The sequence below is a fragment of the Malus domestica genome, chromosome 02 (assembly GCF_042453785.1).
Source record: "Malus domestica chromosome 02, GDT2T_hap1".
Taxonomy (NCBI): Eukaryota; Viridiplantae; Streptophyta; class Magnoliopsida; order Rosales; family Rosaceae; genus Malus; species Malus domestica.
In genome coordinates, this window is record NC_091662.1 from 29,523,135 (window position 1) to 29,539,073 (window position 15,939).

General features: G+C 38.3%; 2 protein-coding genes across 5 annotated transcripts; one reads left to right on the top strand and one right to left on the bottom strand.

Moving 5' to 3' along the window:
• The first annotated feature begins 2,962 nt into the window (after window positions 1-2,962).
• Window positions 2,963-8,807, top strand: LOC103408309 (malate dehydrogenase [NADP], chloroplastic-like). Its single transcript, XM_029094052.2, has 14 exons — window positions 2,963-3,334; window positions 3,433-3,529; window positions 4,063-4,149; window positions 5,595-5,679; window positions 6,320-6,501; window positions 6,606-6,676; window positions 6,779-6,869; window positions 6,974-7,048; window positions 7,132-7,233; window positions 7,320-7,442; window positions 7,826-7,894; window positions 7,978-8,046; window positions 8,168-8,221; window positions 8,311-8,807. Exons 1-14 carry the CDS (start codon window positions 3,171-3,173, stop codon window positions 8,362-8,364), a joined length of 1,323 nt encoding a protein of 440 aa, XP_028949885.1. The 5' UTR covers window positions 2,963-3,170; the 3' UTR covers window positions 8,365-8,807.
• Window positions 8,808-9,198: 391 nt separating this feature from the next.
• On the bottom strand, window positions 9,199-15,692 carry LOC103408317 (NAC domain-containing protein 78-like). 4 transcript variants are annotated; one of them, NM_001328758.1, is given in 6 exon segments: window positions 9,199-9,877; window positions 10,017-10,173; window positions 10,258-10,845; window positions 14,528-14,755; window positions 14,847-15,124; window positions 15,230-15,591. In NM_001328758.1, coding segments are annotated over 6 exon segments (1,830 nt in total). In that variant the 5' UTR covers window positions 15,396-15,591; the 3' UTR covers window positions 9,199-9,464.
• Between the last annotated feature and the right edge of the window lie 247 nt (window positions 15,693-15,939).

Sequence of the window (15,939 nt, forward strand, 5' to 3'; positions counted from 1 at the left end):
TCCATTAGAGTTCGTTCTTATACTCGAACAGTCTAGACCACATAACGGAATGAATCCAAATAGGTGCCTTTGTGGGGCCTTAGGTGTAGGCCTTGAGGCTTCCTATCAGAATCCATTCCATACTTGAGCGTTCTATGATAATCATAATATAATAGAAACAAAACCAAGACGTAGGTCGATTATTTGCGCCCCAAGTAACTTCGGACTTCTTGTTTATCAAGGACTATCGTGGATGGGTTAAGTCCACATAAAGTTCTTTTTTATGCCTTGAGGCCAAGGACTTTTAAACTGATCAGATTTACATGCCCGAGGGCTTAGGACTTGGATCTGGTTTGAACACTGAAGATATATTCAAATCGGATCCAAATACTGAGAAAGCCTTTTCATCATTATTTTGCTAGAAATAACTTGCATATAATTGGAAGTATACAACATATTGCTAGGCTTAAAGAATGAAAAGACAAAGACAAAGCAAAGAAGGTCGGGCAAGGTTAAACCTTATCAGTTAAGGCTGATCTTCTTGCAGGTCCCTATCTTTGTAGTTTTGTCAAAGGTCTGAAAGCTTAGAGGGAGAGAGGGGGAGAGGGAGATACAAAAAGTGAATCGATACTACAACAAGTTCGAACAAGGTAGCAGAGCTATTACAAAGGTTTGAAGAAAAGGTTATCCCGCGGGGGATAAAGGCTTGTCCCGAATGGGATGAAGGCTTGGGCTGACTACAGCTTCGTTTTGAAGGCAAATCTGGCTTTGAGCAGAGTTTGTGCTTGCATTTGTTTGTTTGATTGAGTGTCCTTATTCCTGTCTTCTCTTTCTCCTTTTATAGACAACTCGGTTTGGCCTCTTGTAGCAGCAGCCTTGCCCGAATGCGGTTTGAGGGTGATGACTCATCAGCTATTTACATGTAATGCCACCATAAAGTGCTTTATGGGCTGTGTAGCTGGTCAGTCTATACCACTTGGTCCTTGGGCAGGCCTTTTTCTGCCTTCCTAGGCCTCGGCCGGGCCTTGATTATCTATCCCTTCAGGCCTCCTTTTGGGCCAACTCCTTTCTTGAGCCCAAAGTCAAGTTTTAATCCAAACAACCTGAACCACCATATCATCAAACTTTTGATATCCTTTAACAGTACATCTACTTCAGTCACAGAAGTAATAGCAAACGAAATGGCTCCAGCAATTTTTGCTATTCAATTTGAGTTGAATAATAATACCAGCTACAGATTGTCCTAATTAAGTTGTGAACACAACCATCAAAATTTCATGGAATTAAGTACAAGTGACTCTTTGGTTACGTTCGGTATGCAGGAAATAGAGTTGGTGAATGGAGAGAGATTTTTTTCAGTATGTTAGGAACATGACTCAGTATACCGAGTGTAATAATACAACTAGTTGTAAACTTAAAAAAAAATTCCAACATGTTATAGATATTGATTTAAAGTGTGATTGTGTAAGTTCTAAATAGATTTGGTTACTAGTTTTTCATTCCCTGCTAGGATTGTATTTACTCGGAGGACAAATAATTTTCTCCTTTTTACTATTATAAATAAAGGTACTATGTGTGGGGGATAACAACATCTCATACACAGAGAAATCCCTACACTTTCTCCACTCTCTCTCTCTCTCTTTGTCGTGCACCCTCTTTCTCCACTCTCTCTCTCTCTCTCTCTCTCTTTGTCATGCACCCTCTCTCCCTTGTCAGATAAATTGGCCACAACACAACCAATTGTATTATAACATTTAATATACCGGACCTTATTCTTTTTTTAACAAACGATATTATCTACATTAAGGGAAGGAGGAAGTGGGCTTAGCCTCATAGTGGGCTAACAATAATATGGTTCAAATTCGCCTTTTACGAGAATCGAACCTAAGATCTCTAGCTTACTAATAGAGAGGAATACCACTAGACCGTAATACTAAGTGACAATATACCGGACCTTATTCTTAAAACACTAAAAAAATTCTGGTGAATAAAAGTGTTGTCTTTCACATATTTGGCAAAATCCAGGCTTGAGAACTGATTTTAGCATTAATTGATATATTTTCATGACAAATATGGCAATTGAAACGCCTATTATAACATGAGAAAGGAATTTGCATTTCCCTTTCCTTAAGAAAATACATGAGAAATCAATAACTAATGATTAATTTTCGCATACTAAATGCAGCCTTTAGAAAATGGCACAATCACAATCTAACAATCATTACAAATATCTAATTGTCAAATGAGAATAGTACTAAGTACTTCCTAGTGTCACTAAGAGCAATTCCAGCCTTCTCATTTGCTCGGGGGACGGGCTGCAGGAAAGGGCCCGAGGGCCAGTTGATTCTTCTCCAGCCATGGAGGGCCCGAGTGAGGGTGGGAGCCCGAGCACAAGGGGAGTGGATTGTTGACAGGCCTGCAGCCCGAGGGCCAAGACATTTTTTTATTGTTTTTTGTGTCAGCCCAAGGCCCTACTGCCCATTTCCCTATGTTTTTTTATTTTATATTATTTAAACAAACAAAAAAAACTACTATTTTATTACCTATTGCCAGGGGGGAGGGCTCCAAGGGTGGAGATGCAAAATGTAATTACTATTCATTAATGGTAGTTACTATTCATTAAAGGCAGTTACTGTTCAATAGGGTGGATTCAATAGTGGATTGCCAGGGGGAAGGGCTCCAAGGGTGGAGTTGCTCTAACGGAACTCTTTATAAAATTTAAGAAAGGCAATTTTTTTCATTAGAAAATAAATCCATCTTGGAGAATAGTACTAAATACTGACAAGTCGAAGCTCCCAATCTCAACCTAATTATATTGTAATGTTCCATTCGATTCATATTTTCATATCAAATGGCAACAAAGGAAGAGTTAACCGTTTGATTCAATTTTAACATTGAATAATTGCTTAACTGAATATCCTTCCTGGCCGCCAAATTACAGAGACGCTCAATCTAAAGTGAAAAGGAACAGTGATTTTGCGTTATGGATGAGGTAGTATTGACAAGTGTCATTTGCATGGCCTTATACTGATATTTCAAAATCCATCTTTTTCCAACCAACGCCATCTCTCTCTCCCTTCCTTCATCTTCATCTCCCTCCCTCCAAACCAGTCCCTGTCTCTGTCTTCAAACACACCTTCCCTTCGAAACTCCTTTTCCTCTCTCTCTCTCTCTGCCACCACACCATCACCATGGCAGTAGCTGAGCTATCAAAACCTTCATACACCAAGACCCGCCTTTTTCAGTCTTCCCAGCTCTCATCCTTATCGACCCATCTCCACTCTCACAGCCGTCTCACTTTTCGGCCCCTCCATCACACTCGAAATTCCAGAATCTGTTGCTCTGTTGCACCCAAGTGAGCTTTAATTTCTTTACATTAATATATCTCCAACATTTTCTCTTCTGTTTTTTGTTTTCTGGTAGTAGTAGTAGTCTTATTACTCGTAATTTCAGTCAAGTTCAAGCTCCAGCTGCTCCAGAAAAAACCCAAGACCCGAAGAGCAAGGCAGAGTGCTTCGGCGTGTTCTGCCTCACCTATGATCTCATAGCTGTAAGCTTTCTTCTTTTTGTTATCTGGGTTTATACAGATTTTGCTATAGACTTCTGGGGTTTGCACCTTGTCTTAGTAGGCATAACTCTGGAGCTTGAGTAAGTTCTCATATGGTGTCTGTCAATTTTTCTAGTCGAGTTAGTCGCTCTAGTATACTTGGGACTTTCTCTGCCAAATACTAATCAGTAAAATTTTCTGTATTTTGTTTTCTAGTTTTTACATAAGACTCATTTGTTATGCCTTGTAATCTATGTTTTACAATTTCTGTTGCATAAACAGTGAATCAGACAAAAACCGTCGATTTTGGTTTATGTTTTTGCTTCTTGTTAATGACTTTCTGCTGAAGATACAAGCAGTTTTAAATGATCCAAACTCGATTTTGGTTTGTAATATGTGTGTGTGTGTAAGAGAGAGAGAGAGAGAGAGAGAGAGAGAGAGAGAGAGAGAGAGAGAGAGAGCATATCTGATTATTGACCTCCAGTTTATCTTATAATTATTTAAGTAGTGTATCTAATGAGGTCCAAAATTCACAGGAAGAAGAGACAAAATCATGGAAGAAATTAATTAATATTGCAGTCTCAGGTGCAGCTGGGATGATATCTAATCATCTACTCTTTAAAGTAAGTCTTTCTTGCATCCCAAACATCTTGCACCTTTTCCTTTTCTTTAATGGTGGCTTTGCTTTTTGGAACTTATTGACTACCAATTACCTATTAAACTTGCAGTTAATCCCTGTTAATACTTTCGAAACATTATATTTCTGTACCTGTAATTAGAAGTCATATTCCCGTTGGGTCTTGCAAACCATACCTACATGTTATCTTAGTCTTAGATCACAATCTTTCCGATAACCTGTAACAATCTAAACCATATCAGGTTAAACTGGAAAATAGAGCTTGTAAAGAGTGTAAAACAAGCCCTAGCATGTAGTACTCTCAACTGACAAGAAACTGGATTGTGCTTTCATTTGCTAAGCAGTCCTTTGGTTGTATCTCGATTCCGTTACCGACTAGCGTGTAGCCTTTACTTGTTATGCTAGTGTGTGTGAGCATAGAAGAGAAAAAAAAGTTCTGTCCCTCTCTAGTTTTTTATAGGAGAAATTAGGTTTTCATCCCTCTTTTTTCAACTCTATTGATTGAAACCTTATTCCTTTTCAAATTTTAATCAAGGTCCCTTAGGTTTAATAAACATCATTAATTATTTCAATAATAAAATATTTTACATATGAAGATAATTAAATTTTATTTCTAAATTATTCATTTAGTGTTTGAACGTTACATTTGATATATTTATATTTATGGCTAAATATTGCATCATATATTTTTATTTTTAGTTTGTACCCATTTTAATTTGCTACTTTTTTTTTTTTAAATTGTGCCAATTTTCTATTCAGTTTTAGTTTGTACCCATATATTAATTTTTTTTTTGGTCCATATTTTTCAAACTTTTATTTGTACTCATATTTTTTTTGACCTTTTATTTGTACCCATAATTTATTAATAGTATACTCATTTGTCTTTAAAAAGGTACCACTTTGTTATATGTAAAATGTACCCAATTTTTTTTTTTTTTGTAAGTACCATCTCTTTTGTGTAAAATGTACCCATTGTTTTTTTTTATATGAAATGTACCCATTATATAAAACGTATCACCTTTTTTTATATAAAATGTATCAACTTTTTGTATGTAAAATGCATCGTATAAAAATTACCAATTTTTTGTATGTAAAATGTCATTAATATAAGTAATGACAAATCATGGGTTTTATTTAAAGTATAATTTATTTTAATATTTTCAACAAATTATGAATTTTATTTAAAATCTCATTAACATAAATAACTACAAATATCAAATTTTAATTTAAAATCTTAATAACCTATATAGAAATGCATTATTGCATTAATTTCAGGGACTTCAATCAAAAATCGAGAACCAACAAGGTTTCAATCAAAGAACATTGATAAATAGGGACCGCATCCAAAGTCACCCTTTATAATATAATCGCTTTTTCACTATTGCAGTAAACTTATTTTCAATATTTTCAACATGCTTTCTTATTGTCCAGCTAGCGTCAGGCGAGGTTTTTGGGCCAGACCAACCTATTGCATTGAAACTATTGGGATCTGAAAGGTCCCTCCAAGCTCTTGAAGGTATCGTTCTGACATAGACACAGTAATAGATTTACATAAATGTGCAGTACAACCAGCATTTTTATATCGCCTACGCAAATAATAGTATTAGTAAACATAACTTTGCAACCCCTCATAGATTTCTACCCGTAGTAGTTGTTACTCACACAAATCAAGGAATCGCATTGTTGACTTCCTAAGTATCCGAAAACTAGAAGGATTAAAGTTAAGTCGGTCCGCAAAATCTGAGATTTCCCTGTTCCTAAATACTACTAAAGACCCTATGTTTACAAGTGGAACTGAACAATGTCAATTGCGTCTTGTCTCACTTGAGGAAGAAGGTTCAGCATCCAGATATTGTCCTGTCTTTGGACCGAATACATTGCAGATTATATTTTATCAATGCCAGTGCCAGATACAAGGGCACCCCCTAGTTGAGGGGGTGCCAGTGTTTCTGCAGTGAGAAAGCTAATATCTACATTTAGCGATGTTAGAAAGGCAGTCAGCTAGAATTACAGTGGAAGAAAAGTTAATTAGTGAATGATGTATCTATTGGAGTTGCACAAGTTTTGAATTCAGTAAGTTAATGTGTTCACCAAAAGTGAACCCTTCTAAATTATGTATATATACGGCTATTTAAGAGGACAGTTTCTGAGTTCAGGAGTTGCTATGGAATTGGAGGATTCCCTATTTCCGTTGCTGCGGGAGGTGAGCATTGGCATTGATCCATATGAGGTTTTCCAAGATGCAGAATGGGCTCTTTTAATAGGAGCGAAGCCTCGAGGTCCTGGAATGGAAAGAGCAGGCTTGTTGGATCTGAATGGGCAGATTTTCGTCGAGCAGGTTCTGTTAGATTTTATATGATATCACACATGCCTCTTGTGCGTACACAGTAACACAAGTGGCTCGACAGTTTCTGATCATATATGTTTTGTTTCAAAAATCAGGGAAAAGCTCTTAATGCTGTTGCATCACGTAATGTCAAAGTGATAGTAGTTGGAAACCCTTGTAACACAAAGTAAGTAATAGTCTTCTGCATCTTTTCAATTGTTTGGGATAGAAGGATGCACAGGTAGCGGACACATGCCCGTCACTGTTACTTATATTCTTCCTGATGTAGTGCACTCATCTGTTTGAAAAATGCTCCAAACATACCTGCAAAGAATTTTCATGCTTTGACACGGCTCGATGAAAATAGAGCAAAATGTCAGGTACATATATACCTCTCAAACACTAGTAAAATAGTTGATAATCGATACTAGGACATGATCAAAAGGAATAATCATTTAACATAGTTGGCTTATGATTTATTCAGCTAGCCCTCAAAGCAGGCGTCTTCTATGATAAAGTGTCAAACGTGACCATCTGGGGAAACCACTCAACCACCCAGGTCATTTAATCATTCTTTTGTAAAAGCATGGATGATTTTCGCTAGCTTCTCGTTTTGAAGAAGAATTGCGTAATTCTTATCAGGTGCCGGACTTCTTAAATGCTACAATTAATGGCTTGCCTGTCAAAGAGGTCATCAAGGATCACAAATGGTTAGAGGAAGAGTTTACCGAAAGTATCCAGAAGGTAAGATGGAACATATATATCTATAATTCGACAGTGTCTCTAATACCATATCTGCTCCTCATTTTCAAATACTATCCAATTCGCAGAGAGGAGGGGTGCTTATAAAAAAATGGGGAAGATCGTCAGCTGCATCAACTGCCGTGTCAATTGCAGATGCCATGAAGTCTTTGGTTACTCCTACCCCTGAGGGCGATTGGTTTTCATCTGCAGTAAGTTCGTGTTTGTTTGATATGAATGCACAGTATGTAAGCCTGTATATACTGTCCGTCTCCTGTAAGAACCAGACCATCTTGAGAAGCCAAATGATCGGAACTCTACATACTTCATTTCTTTGGAGAAACAGATGACTTTGATGCCCAAATCTCAGAGAAACAAAAGGAATTAAGTTGAATTTTCTTTCTGTTTCCTTCTATACTTTTGGTTGCTACAGAAAGTTTCTGCATATTATTGCGCGCGTATAAAATGCCCCAGATCGATATTAAACTACCCTCGAACATCATAAATGTGAATTTTCAATTCTTCTGCGTTGCTTCGATGCCACAAAAGTTGGTGATGATTTGATCTTCGTGTCTTGTGTACCATCCCATTGTAGGTTTACACAAATGGAAATCCCTACGGTATAGCAGAGGATTTAGTGTTCAGCATGCCATGCAGATCTAAAGTAAGTTTATACAAGAGATTTTCCTTTCCGAGTGTTTACGTTTGTGATATAGGCACTTCTAATAAGTTAGTCGCACTCTTCAGGGAGACGGCGACTATGAACTTGTGAAGGACATACAATTTGATGACTATCTTCGCAAGCGAATAGCAAAGGTATGCATTGCTGACTGGATACAGAAATTAGTCGTGTGCTGTAAATACGGTTGAATGAACTAGTGTCGACTTCGTAGTAGATTTGGACTAATTGTGTCGCTTGACGCCATTAATCTTTCAGAGCGAAGCTGAGTTACTAGCTGAGAAAAGATGCGTCGCTCACCTTACCGGGCAGGTACGTTTATTGTTCTTACACTATTTCTACCTTGTGTTGATACTTGATATCACCGGTGCATCTTAATCTCCATGTTCATTCCTTTCCAGGGTATCGCTGTGTGTGATTTACCCGAGGATACTATGCTTCCTGGAGAGATGTAATCCCCGGCAGACAAATTCCACGTCGCGACAACTTTTACGAAGAATACCACACAGAGCAGATGAGGCAAATAATACAGCATTATTTATGTAGTAAGAGCATGAAAATAAACCTGAGGGAGTAATGTACCAAGTCATTTGTTAAATTTTGAGGTTGTAATAAGTTTCTGCTGTGCAGCCTAGCTGTAAATCCAGAAATGATATAGTGTTCTGATTACCTCAAATCCTTTGCAATTCTTATTTCCTTGATCGAAAAAATGTGCATTATTTGTTACATACGAAGTAACACTTCACCGAAGAAAGGTGGAAGTTGAGCTTCCACCGCCTTGAAAGCAATTGGCGGTAGAAGTTGTCCAACTACTCATAAACCACATATAAGGTCTCTTTAACTTTCCGACATGAGACAACACTTTGCAGTCTCTCAATTAGAAAACAATCTCTCTTCACGATTTCAATGTTTCGATGTTACAGGAGCATGTCCGATATATATGAAAGCTACAATATTACCAAGCCTTGGTTTGGCACGAGAAAGATGCAAACTTCAAACCTGCTAAAGTGGCTTCTTTTGTCACTTCCACGCTGCTCACTAAGACCGCAGATTATCACGCTAGAGTGATTCACACCGACCACGTGTTGTTTCTAATCCACGTGTTATAATACAAACAGGCAAACAACTAGTAAGCCTAATGCATCCATTCCAGAGTCGCTCCAAAAGTCCACATGTTCTCAAGCCATGCAAGCATTTCTGCTGAATTTTCAGATTGACAGTAAATTAAGCAAAACTGTTGTAAAATCAACCCTACATTATACTTTGGCAATGCTTCAACAAAAACAAAATAGTAACAGAACAAAAATATTACAATCAAATAATTTACTGAAACAAAAATTCAGTTTTACATTCATTCAGTATATAGTTATTCAAAATAGAACATGCACGTTACGCAATCTTATGCAAACGGTTTGTATAAATAATTAGTTCAGCGGTCAGTGTACCAATTAACTAAAATATGGTCTGCAAGAACATGCTTCTTCCCCTAATCACTAAGGGAAGCTCACTACAAGATCCTGAGATAGGCTCGAAGACCACCTTTAGTGTAGAAGAATCACCTGGTACAGATATAGCTCCCGATTTTTAAACTCATGGAAAGAAATAGGACCCAGAAAAACATAAACAAAAACCAGCCCCGCATCACCACACATCCCGTCTTTCCAGAGAGTGAGCCACCAACTGGCACCAGATTGCCAGAGTTTCCGTCATCCTGTGACAGCTGAACAGAAAAGACAAGGTTGACAACCCCATCCTTTCCAAAAGACCAGTCCATCCTGTTGTCACTTGAAGTTATGTCTCTAATTCTAATCATGGCAGCAGTGACATGAACCGAACTGGAAGATGCTGCACCAGAATTTAACCTACGCATTGCCTCTTTACCAGGGAACTCCGAAGCAAATGCAGGTGGAGCAGGTATGCTGCCCAACATCATGTGACTTGCCTTTTTGATGAAGGGGTAGTTACCATCTGCACCACGAAAATCGCACACAAACCAGAAGGTGAGATAAAGACAGCCATTGACAGCAACAGAAAGTTACTAATCTAAAGGATAAGTTACTAATTGGGGTATGATAGCACCTTTGATAGCTGAAATAAGATACTATACCTGACTCAAACTTGAACTCCGCCGTTTTCTTTGACGAAGATGCAGATGCATCATCAGTATCCACTGGTTGTACAAGATGTTCGCCTCCCAATGGCTGTGGCTCTGGTTGTACATGTTCACCTCCCATTGGTTGTGGCTCGGTCTCACCATTCACAAGCTGCTATACAACAGTTTATCAAATGAAAGATGCTACTTAAACTCCAGAAATACAAAAGGAAAATGAAACTTGAGAAGCTTGTACCTTCTGGTCAGCTGGAGCTTCGTCAGGAACATAGTTTTCAACCCCCATCATTCCACATGAATCGAAATCAATATACTGAGAGATGTCATCATTGGCATCAAAGTATGTAAGGTACTCATCAAGCATGTCAAAACCTGCAGTTGACTCGACTGGATTTGAAAGATCATTAGCTTCAAGGAATAACCCATCACCAATTGGCGTATTCTCCGTAGCATTCAAATACGGTTCATTAAGTGAGTAATTGACAACAGCTGGATTTGCATCATCGCTTGGTTCAAGAAAGCATTCATCTTTGACTGATTTTGCATCAGCCTCATAGTGCTCTGGCAAGTCAACAAACTTTAGGTCCTCAGGACTTTGTGAGGTCATATATTCATTTTTTACTGGATTTCCAACCATCTCATGATGCTCTGGGTAGTTAAAGAACATCTGGTCTCCACGGTATTCCAAAGTTTCCCCAGTGCCTATCACAGCCTTTGTATCATCTTCAACAAAGTCCCCAGAATGCTCAATGTAGTGGCTCGTCTCCCCATAATAGAAGTTCGATGGAGGAGGTGCACTTTCAGATGGAATTCCTGTGTCAAGATTCTGGGAAAGAAAGATTTTATAAATAAAAAGTATTTATAACTGTACAATATCAAAGCATGACCTAGTAGATCATGTGAAATACTACAAAGGTGAATCAAAGACTAAACTGACAGAAAATGGAGGCCCCTGCCATATAATATATTTATATACCTAATCAATCTATATGCTACTATTTATGAAAACCCTATTGTCAACCAAAGATGGTGAACGTCAATTAAACCCTCTTTAAATTAAATAGTTGAGTAATATGTGCATAAATATAGTAATTTAATATAAAAAATTAGATCATATGCAAAGAATGTGTAAAATAGAACGAATAAGATCAAGATGATGGAGATGCCCATGAACAGATGGAAAAAGGTAGCAGAAGTTTTCATTTCTACTTTGCCGTCGTATAAAGGTTCAGATGTAAAGATTAATCATCTTGATATTTTCTATCATGAGTAATGCATTATTCTAGATCACAAAGATCTTTTCAATCTCTCAACTACAGCATCAACTCAGTTCCTTTAGTTCGAAGTGTTGTACTTTTATGCGCAAACGGAAGCGAATTATAACAAAGTACCAAATATCAATGTCGTAGGCGAAAGCTAAAACAAACAATCTCAAACTGACACAAGAGATTTACGTGGTTCGGCGTAAAGCCTACTCCACGGGCGAAGCACGGCGAGGAATTTCACTAAACAAACGGAAATTACAAAAGAGTGTTTAAACTCTCACAACCCAAATCCCACAAATTACAAACCCTAAACCAAATGAGTAGAGAACTCAAACCTAACGGAGAAGATTCTCCCAAATTGCTCTCTAACTTACAAACTCACAAATTGACTCTCACCAAATTGCCACACGAATGAGCCACACTAAATACACTAACCCTAAGGTCCTATTTATAGTGCATAGGACTTAGGTTACAATAGGAATCCTAATAGGAAATAAATCCAAATCCTAATCAAATAGGTAATTAACAAAATCTCTTCACCAAGGAAACTAACTAAGGCCTCGTTTGGCAGCTCGGACTGTACTGACTATTTCTGTCGGATAGGATAAATAGCCACCGGATAGTACTGACTAAATTAGTCGGGCGTTTGGTGCAGTATCGGATTAATGACCGTATTATTTATACTGTGTTTGGTATTGAACCGGATAGGACAAGAGAAAAAAAATTAACAAATCTTTCTTAGCTTTTAGACTCTAATATAATGCTTTATTGATTCGTATAAAGATACAAGCAACTTTGGTACTAATTTTGAGTTAAGTTTCCTGCCTTGTGTTTTGTTAATTTGATATTATTTTTTTTTCCATTCTAATTTGGCCTCTGTGGTTGTCACGTATATATTCACACATATCTATATCCAGATAAAAATTCCAATCAACAATTCAACAACCCTAGTCCGAAATTCAACAATTCAATGCCAATCAACAATTCAACAACCCTAGTCCGAAATTATTCACACATATATATATCCAGATAAAAAGTCAAATTCACATAAAAATTAAAAAAATGGATAGAGTGATGTAAAACACAAATTTACATAATCAATTGCATAATTAGAGAGAAAATAATAAATAGATTCAATCAATTGCAAGAAAAATAGGAGGGGGAAGAATAGAGGGAGGGGCGGAATCCCAGAAGAAGAAAATTGAAAAGACGAAAATGTGATTCAAACGAAGAAGAAGACTGTGAGAAGACATACCTGGGATGAGAGCAAGATGGCGTCTGGAGAGGAAGAGAATGAAACGCTGCGTTAAGAGGTTGCGGTGGTGGTGGTGGGGGGAATCGAAATTTTGGGGAAAGAATGGGGAAGTTGAGGGAAATAGGATGATGGTCTTTCAAAAAAGGGAACTGTGGGATTTTGCTAAATTTTTGGTTCGAAGATTTTTGTCAGATCTGGTGGAAAATGGAAAAATGAAAAGAAATGGAAGGAGGGTAAAACGGAAGATTGCATCGGGAGAGAAAGCGAAAGATTGCGTCGGGAGACAAGAGAGCCCGACTAATTATACCGTGAAAATGGATGGTATAAGCAAGCGGGTACACACCGTGTAAAAAAGGTGGGCCCGGATTATTTAATCCGGTGCTTATTTAATCCGAACTGTCACCAAACACCGTACACCGTATTATTAATACTATCCGATCCGTTATACGGTGTGCCAAACAGGGCCTAAGAAGTCAAAACCAAACCCAAATAGGACACCAAAACCAAATAGGTAACACAAACCTAATTTATTGCATCATCCTAATTTTGAGCCAAAAACCCAACACGAAGATGCTTTTCATGGCACCGGCCAGGACCAAGAATACTTTGAAATTCATTACGTTATTCTACGATGTCGTCCAAATTTCAATTTGTCCCTGTTGAGGATAAGATCTATGAACTAGTTAAGAGTATCACGTGACAATAACAGACAAAAATTACAGCGTGCATTGAACTTAGAATAAGGGGACATCTAATAGGTTAGAGGAGATATCATCAATAATTAACAAATCTCCAGGTCAGATTGCAACAATACGGGGTTGAGGTAGAGTGATGGAGCATCAGGGAGAGAGGGAGAGTGAGGGATGGGGAGACAACAGGCAAATACCCAAAAAAATGTCCCTCTAAAACACACCATTTGGAACTCTTTGTCAACGAAGATCATCCAGATCCATTTTAAAAGGACACCAAGATTCTACCAACTTTTAGAAAATTGTAGTCCATAAAAAATTATAACACATCAAGGTATGGTGATTATTCAAGTAATATCAATGCAACATTAACTTGTAATACTGCATTTAAAGTTCCTTTGATGGAATGTTCTGCTGTGAGTGAACATTACCTGTTTCAGTATTCTAGGTTAGACTGTTACACACATTGATGATGCTCTTTGAATGACTATATAAAATGCAATACATGATTTCACAACTACATAAGCCAAGTTCCACAGAGGAAAACTTTTTGTGACAGAAAAGGCAGGGTATTGCATTCCAGATAAATTTAAGAATGCAACTAAAATTTAAACAAAGTATGTAAGGCTGACAGCTACTGCAGATGGATAAACTCTAACCAAGTTTCAACCTTAATAAAGTTGAAAAAAAAAAAAGATGACCAAAATTCTGATAAGAAAAAGAAGTTGGGAGTGCTAATGACGTAGTTGCTCTGAAGCTTATCCAGAACAAAAGAAGAGCAGCATCATAATCAACCATAAGAAAAAAATCCTATTTGAGTAACTATAGCAGCCTTATTAGTTATTCTTCTGCATAAGGGGTGAAATCTAAATGTGATACGAACACATAATAAGATACTCTCATATTAGTAACATACCCCCATACTCTTTGCTGTTTCCTTTGATCTTAATATAATCGTTTCTTTACCCCAAAAAAAATACCACTAAACACCTAAATCAAAGGGGAATAACAACTTCATTTGCCGACATTGGGCTGCCTATAAATGCAAATCTACAACCAACGACCCTTCAACATGGTCATGTACACAGCCAGATTCAAGTTAAATTCACTTGGCCTAAACTCCAATAACCGGACACAGTCAACATATCTACTTTTGACTTATCATAACACATCGGTAGGTTTCCCACAAGTGGACAGTTATCTTTATATGTAAGACATTCTAGCCAAATCTACCCATCCCCATATCAGACAATTCGTCGACTACAGGACATGAAATGAAAAGCTGAATGAATTAAGAACCTGATCAAGGTCAAATGCTTCAACATAAGCCCCATCGTTGACACCAATTGCTTCCACATGTGGCTCCACGCTGAGTGCCACTACATCAGCAGCCGCCTCCTCACCAGGTACACAAGTCACGTCATCATCGTCCCATTCCTCCTCCATAACCGGTGCGCCATACTTCTCCCCATTCTTCGGTCCCGTGCCACTCTTCTGGAATATCCTACAAAGCACATACGGATCCTTCTGAACCCATCCGCCACAACAAAACCCAACAATCAATCCCAACATCATAAAATGCCAACAGAACAATAGCAACGTCAACAAAAATCCAAACCTGTTGAATTCCAGCTTTCTCCAATTCCTCATTGGAAAGGCGATACTCATGCATAACCCAATTGGTTCTGGCACCGGAGGGGGCTCGCCCGCTATGGAAAACCAGCGTCTTCTTCATCCCAACATCCCGGGAATTATGTTTAACCGGACGGTCCTTACCCGTAGTCTTCCAGTACCCTTTTTCAGTAGCCCGATTCGTCCTAGACGAATTCCCATACTTCTTATCCAGAAAACTGAAAAAGTACCACTCCAAGTCCCTAGTCTTCAGCTTCGACTTGCCTAGTAAACCGAAAAACAATAACCCAACAAAAAAATTCACAAATGATACACGTGTATATGTATGTGTATATATATTTAAAGCATAAAGGGGTTAAGATTTTTAACCAGGGAGGTCCCAAGGCTCAGTCTTGTAGATGTCGACGACCGAGATGGGGTCGAATCGGAAGTTCTTGCCGGAGACCTTGCGCTTCAGATAGTACCAGACTAGTTCTTCATCGGTTGGGTGGAATCGGAACCCAGGAGCGAGTGAATTCTCTTTGCCGCGAGCCATGGATTAATCAAATCCAGGAAGAAAAAGAAGGAAAAAAATTGAAATGTTTTTGTTAGGGTTTCAAAACAGAATGGAATCGAAAGAACTGAGAAACGGGAATCGGGAATTGGGAACTAGGGTTAGATTAGGGATTGGATTGAATCGAAATCGGAGAGCTGATCGTTGGCAACGAAGGAGGACAGTAGAGGAGCCATTGGGTAGGTGTGGGAAAGTGCGACCCGGCGTGTCGTTTTGGTAGAGATATATAGCGGCATTAGTCCCGCAGGGAAGTTTTCCCCGAAGATATGGAGGTGATTTGTTTTGGGTCACAGGCAGGTCATTTTATGTCCCTGTTACCGGCATCGCAAGGTAACCGATGTGGCAGGCTGCAGAGGTCCCACGTGGCGTGGGTGTTGATTCGATATGGGGCTGATGTAACTGCATCCGTCAACTTACTTGGGGAACACTGGAACCGGTGACGTACGGTATTATACAAGATAAATGTAGGAGTGTGATATCCACACATCCAATTTTACTTCTCATACTCTTTGATAAATGTGTGGAT

Coding starts and splice junctions, on each gene's coding strand:
- LOC103408309 (XM_029094052.2), top strand. CDS start 3,171: ATGGCAGTAGCTGAGCTATCAAAACCTTCATACACCAAGACCCGCCTT. Junction 3,335..3,432: donor TGTTGCTCTGTTGCACCCAA/GTGAGCTTTAAT, acceptor TCGTAATTTCAG/TCAAGTTCAAGCTCCAGCTG. Junction 8,222..8,310: donor TCGCTCACCTTACCGGGCAG/GTACGTTTATTG, acceptor ATTCCTTTCCAG/GGTATCGCTGTGTGTGATTT.
- LOC103408317 (XM_070804416.1), bottom strand. CDS start 15,395: ATGGCTCGCGGCAAAGAGAATTCACTCGCTCCTGGGTTCCGATTCCAC. Junction 14,756..14,846: donor AGAAAGCTGGAATTCAACAG/GTTTGGATTTTT, acceptor GGATGGGTTCAG/AAGGATCCGTATGTGCTTTG. Junction 9,878..10,016: donor GGAGTTCAAGTTTGAGTCAG/GTATAGTATCTT, acceptor TTCGTGGTGCAG/ATGGTAACTACCCCTTCATC.